The 8,061-nt window shown below is 38.4% G+C and overlaps 1 protein-coding gene across 1 annotated transcript; it reads right to left on the reverse strand.

Moving 5' to 3' along the window:
- Positions 1 to 3,138: 3,138 nt before the first annotated feature.
- LOC147636248 (TPD1 protein homolog 1B-like) lies at positions 3,139 to 7,097 on the reverse strand. The gene is made up of 3 exons (XM_086801122.1): positions 7,076 to 7,097; positions 6,744 to 6,863; positions 3,139 to 3,559 (listed from the first exon to the last, which is right to left on the reverse strand). Exons 2-3 carry the CDS (start codon positions 6,829 to 6,831, stop codon positions 3,261 to 3,263), a joined length of 387 nt encoding a protein of 128 aa, XP_086657248.1. The 5' UTR covers positions 6,832 to 6,863; positions 7,076 to 7,097; the 3' UTR covers positions 3,139 to 3,260.
- Positions 7,098 to 8,061: the final 964 nt, after the last annotated feature.

Consider the following 8,061-nt stretch of genomic DNA (forward strand, 5'->3'; position numbering starts at 1 on the left):
GATATAGAGGATTTACATATAGTGACCCCCCCGAGGAGGGCGACAGGCCGGCTTGAGTCCTCGCCCAGCGGCCGACGATGAGGTGTATGGTCCCGTAGGGTTTTGCCCAGCATGTAGAGGCTGGAAGGCCGAATTCTAGATCATCGGCAGAATAAGAATAAGAGAGCCAGTTTGGCTTGTATGGAATTGGTTCATATATAAACTTTTTATATAATTACATCTTGTCTTTGGTATGATTGTATTGTGTAAGAAGGCTATTTTAACGAACCTTGTGAAGAAGGGTCCTAATTAAGGAATATGTTTATTTATGTCAAACAGTGTGGTAGTATTAATTAGAAAACAAATTGATGCGTGAGTAGGGTGGAAAGTGGGAGGATGAAATGCCCTGACGGCACCATCCTACGGACGGGTGGACCCGATTAGTCGGGTAGCTTTCCAACAGATTAAGTGAAAGCCCTACGTTAGATAGTTAGGTTCTTGGGCAACTCTATTCTAGAAAACTAGGTCAGCGGCTGTGCCTTGCATAAGATGAGAAAAAAAGCGTTGTCTCTAGATATCAAGTCTAGTAGTTGCCCAATTTATGATCAATTGCCCTATGGGTGATTTGATGTTTAGGAAATCACGCTCCCCCTGCGGGATAGAGCTAGGTCATACCTATGAATCGTATCCTTGAATCTCTACAGGGTCAAGGTGTTGATGAATAGGAAATTTTTCCCAAGATAAGACTTAGCGGACTATCTTAAGTGTTCCCCCTATTTGTGGAAGGGGGGAACCTTACACAATATCACCATTAGCACACTTCTTTGCCATCTGTAAGCTATAAAGTGTTGGAAGAAAGGATTACGTAACTCCCTTTGCTCGTAACCCTAAAGTGATTGACCTGTACATTGCTCTGTAACCTTTCTGGCTAATACCTGCTGAGTCACATATATCAAGCATCTCTTTGGGTGTGACAATTTCTTTGATTTCCTTCAAGAAATGTCGACGAAGGTTCTCACGCAGCTTATCATTACCAGAACCTGTTATCATTTCCATGATATCCTTCTCTTGAAAGACATGCTGAAGAAAGGAGACATTAACATTGTCCTCAGCGTTGTTACATCCTAGTATAGCTGTTGCACATGCCTTACAATCGCAAGAGTCACCCATGAGAGATGCTTTATTCATTAATTGCTTCTCAAAGTTGCTATAATTCCTACAAAATTTTTTACCTGGTTGTTTGAATACACCTCTTGCATGCGCAAGCTGTCGTAGAAAGTAACCCAACAGCTTTACGTTTTCTTTGCCTTCTTGCGTGATATCCAATGGAAAGGTGAGTGAAATGGTGAACACGACGTCGAAGATTACGAGTGGAGTGTTGAAGACGAACATAATTATCGATAAATTGATTTACTGTGCGCACACAATCCGCTAAATTATTCTTCTGCACCTCAAGCTCCTCTGAGAGCTCTTTAATCTTCTGCATCAAACTATTGATCTGCTTAGTCGACGTCGCTTGAAGCTGGTCGAAGGCAAATTGTGTTTGCCTCTTTCCAGCTGCCTCATCTAGCCACAACATGTGTAATCTCCTACAATAGCCAAGAAGGCCATTGAAACCATCACCAACAAACTTCAAAAAACTTGTAATGCTTTTGAATGGTGGAGGGGCACCAGATATTGGATTTGGTGGATAAATATTTCCATCAATCCAAAGATCAATGGCCTTTGCTCCTTGCATTTGAAGCTAATCGTATGAAATATTGGGTGCAACATGCCTACTGCGTAGGGTTGCGTATTCTGTCTCCAAATCAACCTGAAGGCGGAACTTAGAAGGCTTATTGGTGATGTCTTGTAGTGCCATCTACAAGAAAGTAGGCTTGTAAGCTTGGGTTGAATAGGAGTGGAAGGAGAAGGATATGGAATCAAAAAATAATGGGAAGAATGGAGATGAGGGTTGCTTCTCTAGAGCTGCATTGTGGATAGAGAAAGAAGCCACAAAGGGAGCCAAAGAAACATAGAGAGGGTTGGCAATGGTGAGAAGGAAATGCAAAGGAGACAATGCATCATGGGAAGCTTCTTTAGTGCAAGCTATGGCTGCTAAGCAATATAGAGAGAGAATACATCATGGAAAGGTTCTTCTATGCAAGTCATGGCTACTACTGTGGGTTTGGAGAGAGGACCAAGTATTGTAGAGAGAATGCTCATGGTAAGCTTCTTCCTTGCAAGCCAAACATATGTAGACATGGATTGGTTTGTATAATGTTTTTATGATTTTGTTGTTTTATTTCAAAAATATTTGGATATTTATCAAGATTTTTGGGTTTTAATCTATTTTAAGTTTTTATTTCCATCCAATTTCAACATTTTGTTTTTTTCGTGGTGTCGCTGAGTGGCATTTATAACGGCGCTTATAGCGGCATTTTTACATTGTTCGCAGATCTTATAGGCAATGTTTTTTAACAAGCACTGCTCAACGGTGTTAATAGCAGTGCTTATCCAGCGCCGCTCAGTGGCGTAACATAAAATGCCGCAAATAAGCGCCGCTAATGATGCCTTCTCTTGTAGTGGCTTACTCTTATGGTACGCTCAGTGGCGTAACATAAAATGCCGCAAATAAGCGCCGCTAATGATGCCTTCTCTTGTAGTGGAAAAGCCGTGAATGCATTTTATGTAGTCTACTTGTAATCAACAAGCGTATAGGTTACGGTTATAGAGCTCTCTATTTAGGAAGTATGTGATAACTTCAATGATTTTTTACTTGACTTGTTAGACGATCAAGGGCCTTTAAGTCATTAGCCATCAACCATCCCATTGTTGTGATGATAATATAACTCCATAGCCTTATAAACAAGAACGATATACTTAATAGTTTTATTGTAGCTTATTTTGATGAGAGTTTGATGTCCATTACATAGATTTTGCTCAAAAACTTTCTAAGAAGTAATGCTTTTCGTGGGCTTTGTTTAGTGTAGTAGAGCTACATTCATGCCACAAGTGCATAACATTGCATAGATTTTACTCATGGTGAAAAGTCTGCATCTAAGTAGTAATGCATTTCTTCTTGAAGAAAGATGGCACTGACACAATGGAGGATCATGATGAGTAATGCTTAAAGGTAGAGGAACATGGGCCTGTTTTAATGTAGGAGGGCTACACACTGATGCCATGGGTTACACACTGATGCCATGGGCTTGGTTTTATGTAGTAGGGCTACACACTGACGCCATGGGTGTATTAGGAAAGTTTAAGGATGATGAGAGAGAACCTTAATGGTGAAGGTTTTAGCAAGACTTGGCTGATTTGAAAGAGAGGGGGTACATGAAGGAGTTTCTGTAAGTGAATCTGATGATCCCTTGGCGTGGGAGAGGCGCACCACCATTCACCAGACAATCATTGTCGGAGACTCGGCGAAATACCTTCGGGTTTATAAACACCATTGATGCAAACGAGCCGCAGTTCACATGAATATCGGACGGTGCGCATGTCGCACACGTGTTCAAAATCTGCACGATAAACTGTGGTATGCCTGGAGAGCCGTCCGATCGGCTCTGCGATATGATAATGTCGTTGCTAGTGCACGCTGCCATCCATAATCACAGCAGCAAAACTTAATCAGTTTTCAACCAAAATTGCACTCGATCTACCCCCCAACTGTTAAAATCTGATTGCACTTTCCCTGCAAGCCAAATTTCTGTTCATCGATAGATCAACTTAACCGCATTTTCAATTAAAGTGGTTCCAACGTAATTATGATGATCACTGCCATGGATTATAAAGCTGATCACCCCCTCTTAATCCAACTTTATTGAGAAGGGATTAGTTCCAAAGTAAGAAACTAGTAGATATGAATAGGTTTAAGAAAACTAATCGAGTTACAGTTAAATCTTAAATTCGAAAGCGATAGGATTAGTGGTAAATGAATAGTATTAATAGGTTTAAGAAGACTAATTGAGTTACAGTAAAATCTTAAATTCAAAAGCGATATGATTAATTGTAAGAATACAGCATTATTTAAGAGCACTAATTAAGCAGAATCGTTGATTAGATTTGAATATATTACTGTCTAGAATTGAGCTATAAAACAGACACTGGATTATATGAGGATTTAGATTGAGAAAGATTGTTGAAACAAATTAATTAGCGATCTCTGTCTCTCGGAAAAGCGATATGATTAATGGTAAGAATGCAGCATTATTTAGGAGCACTAATTCAGCAGAATCGTTGATTAGATTTGAATATATTACTGTCTAGAATTGAGCTATTAAACAGACACTGGATTATATGAGGATTTAGATTGAGAAAGATTGTTGAAACAAATTAATTATCGATCTCTGTCTCACACACACGCATCTACTATCCAATTAAGCAAGCCGGCCATATGCAGTAACTATTAAGCTCATGATTATTTTAAGGGTGTTGCTCTACAAACACGTGAGTATATGAAATTATTGCGTCATATTCATGTGAATTGTTCACGAGTGTACTGTAGAAATGCATCACTCAAAAGTAATTAAAATATATGTAGGACGTTTTGATGCAACTCTTAAAAGTATTATAATTTCTGCATATATATAAATCTTTGAGCCTCATTGAGAGAGAGACATTTTGTACTGAAATGACCCACTTTTATATGAAATAAGAAGGCATGCACCATCAAGGAAAGCTTAGAAAAATCTCCATGGTCAAAAATGGCCTTCATTAGTGGCAGACATTTTGCCTCGGGACACCTTCTTTTTTCTTTTTGTTTAAAGATCGGATTAGCATGCAAGTGTCTAATCACAATCACACTGTCTGCCATTACTATTTAAAATGCTCCTAAATTAACATCTTAATTCGGCCTGCCTCAATGGATTGCTCTGGTCTTAGCCTTAGACGGTGGGAAAAATGAATGTATCTTAACCCCAAAAAAAACACTTGAGTGGATCAAATAAAACTGTCAATTACCTCTCTATGATCAGGGTTGCCTTTTGACCTGCACCCTTGTCCATCAAATTTGATGGGAAAGAGACAATTTGTATCCTTGTCCACCATCAAATTTGATGGGAAAGAGACAATTTGTATCCTTGTCCATCAAATTTGATGGGAAAGAGACAATTTGTATCCTTGGGAAAGGGAGAATTTGACGGGAAAGGGACGAGACTTGTAAGTTTTTCATCGTTTACATGTAATTTTTGATGGCTGAGGATTATTTTTATAAGTTTTTCTAGGTTGCTTTGTTATTGATTCCAGATGTAATTCCAAACCCAATAAGAAAATAGTAATCAGGAACATATTTTTTTCGTTCAAAATACCCAAAAACATGCATGACGCGTGTAAAAATTCGACAAGCCTACTCTCTATCAACCTTAGCTTCTTGCAATAGAGACGTAAGGATATGTTGCAATAGAGACGTAAGGATATGTTGCAAACTACGTTTGATAGATAGGTGATTGGGCTTGAGGTAATTATCGAGTTTTTTCTCACATATCGTATGTACACATGTATGGATTGAAATAAACATAGAGCTGCTATGAGTTTTGTACATGTATCTGTAAGAATTTGGAAGTTCGAGACACGGTTTGGAGGTTTCGAGGAGGGGCAGGCTTTTACCCATGGAAGATGGGTAAGGACATACTACACTATGCCAAGACCCCATATATGACTGAAGCATTGTAAGAATTTGGGAGTTCGAGACACAGTTTGGAGGTTTCGAGGAGGGGTAGGCTTTTACCCATGGAAGATGGGTAAGGACATACTACACTATGCCAAGACCCCATATATGACTGAAGCATTGTAAGAATTTGGAAGTTCGAGACACAGTTTGGAGGTTTCTAGGTAAGGACATACTACACTATGCCAAGACCCCATATATGACTGAAGCATTGTAAGAATTTGGAAGTTCGAGACACAGTTTGGAGGTTTCTAGGAGGCTTTTACCCATGGAAGATGGGTAAGGACATACTACACTATGCCAAGACCCCATATATGACTTGGAGAGAGTATCTAAAAAAAACCCTATATATTAGCTGTTCTGGCATATAAATTTTAAGGGTTTTGAAATTAATCAAAACACCACTTCTGTATTTACTTTTGGCAATAAAAGGTACCTCTCCCATGTAGACTTTTCCCTTTTTAATTTTTTTTTTTGAATTTTACAAAGCCTTACATATCTATGTCAATATTAGTTCCAATTGCACTATGAAATCAAACTCTTTTCAATGTACTCTCGTTCTACCTTGGATACTGCTTTAGCGACTCAAATCACACATAACATCAATTATTATTTTTGATATCTGTTAGCTAATAAATTAAAATATGAGGTACTGTCTTTAAAATAATTAAAATATGACTTTTACTGTCTTTAAAATAATTAAAATATGACTTACTGTCTTTAGACATGCACCCGCCTACAATAGTCACTAGCTTTCGGCTTTCATATTAATCCGAGAAAGAGTGTTAAGCTATGAATTAATTGGGCGAATCTAATGCCTTACCTCTGATTTTCTTACTTAAATCCTGCAGAAAGAATCACCGGAACTTCAGAAAATCATGTACTTCCCATCACGCGGCGCCCATTAAGCTTAATCAAGGGCGGCACAATACATCACGCGCCGCTCCAAGCTTAATCGATGTAATCAAGGGTATAAACACAGCTTATAAGTGCTAATTAAGAGCTGCTAGTAGCCACCCATCTCTCCTTCAAATCCCAGGTTTCTGTTTCCCCGAAAATCAGTTAATAGATCGAAACAATACTACCGATTAAATAAAAAAATAGAGAAGCTTACCATCAGCACGCGCAACGGCATTGCTGCAAGTAATTAGCAGAAATATCGCGCAGTAGTTGACGTGCGACATAATGATACAACTGCGCATACGTTCGAAACACAATCCCCAGTAATAATTACCTGTGCATCACAAGTTAAACACTTCAGATTAACAATTAAACTCCACGATCATCACATCAAATCAACGTTATTTCACGCTACTTATAAGTACGACCCACGTTTAATTTTCATACATAAATACATAAGCGATGCCTTGGAATCAAACCATACGCCGCACAAACGCAGAATTTATAGGGCTGCGAGAACTTGGAAGTTCGAAATTCGAGGCTTACAGTATGCAAGGTTGGGATTAAGTTTAATGAGGGCGCAGAACAATATGAGGAGAATGAAAGGATTGAAGAGGCTATATATAATGGAGAAGAGGAGGTTGATTGGGCATTAGTGACGTGCTATGCTGTGTGAGCAGGTGACATCACTGTCAGTATATTGCACACAGCGCTAATCCCAATGCGACGCGATTAATCTCGATGGTAATTGGCTGGTTTCAACATTATAATTTAGTCCTAACAAAAATCAACATAAGGGCCTCAAAGCTCTAAATAATGTCAACAAAGAGAGTAGACAATTAGATATTAGGGTGGACGGCCACATCTTACATATCTTAATTGAACTATTTTTTTACCCTTTACTACAACTTCATTGCTAGATTCAACCATATCTTTCTAAACAATTTCCATGCTACATACAATTCTTTATGTTGAATTAAACCTTGTAGTCTAATGAGGCTCAATCTTCACTTTTGCATGTCATTTTATTTTTTATATCCTTAAATAGACTTCCTACCTGAATGTTCATGACCCGTTGATGAGCTGAACAAACTATTATAATAGCTCCACACACATGGAGAGTAAGAAAATCTTCTAAATCATGTAGGGAATAAGAGGATTAGGGTTGCCTTTTGACGAATGTTGTATCCATTATTTTGATGAGAATGCTACTCTGCTACACGCCAACAAACTCTGCCCGTCATTTATTTGCTTTCTATTTTGAATCTTTTCCCTATCATTAGCTTAGTTTAAGGTGCACTATCATTCCAAAGGTTATAACATTTAGGACAAGTGTAGAGGTCATTGTAGCATTTCGTTTCTACTTCTTTTAAAATTGGACTTGGTTTTACTATTTCTATTTTGTAGCTTGCACTTTGACCCTTGAGTTTGTCAAGAGGATGATGTGGCAATCTTGATGAGCCTAAATATTATCTTTGAGAAAGTGACACATCAAGAGATTTATCCTTATGAAATTTCATAACAGCCTTATT

Source organism: Cibotium barometz, chromosome 8 (assembly GCF_041138505.1).
Source record: "Cibotium barometz isolate CiBa-2024 chromosome 8, ASM4113850v1, whole genome shotgun sequence".
NCBI classification, from domain to species: Eukaryota; Viridiplantae; Streptophyta; class Polypodiopsida; order Cyatheales; family Cibotiaceae; genus Cibotium; species Cibotium barometz.

Bases quoted from the DNA above. Each gene is read 5' to 3' on its own strand.
- LOC147636248 (XM_086801122.1), bottom strand. From the start codon at position 6,831: ATGCGCAGTTGTATCATTATGTCGCACGTCAACTACTGCGCGATATTT. The intron at 3,560-6,743 runs GTAAGCTTCTCT...TATGGATGGCAG, and splicing joins TGCCGTTGCGCGTGCTGATG to CGTGCACTAGCAACGACATT.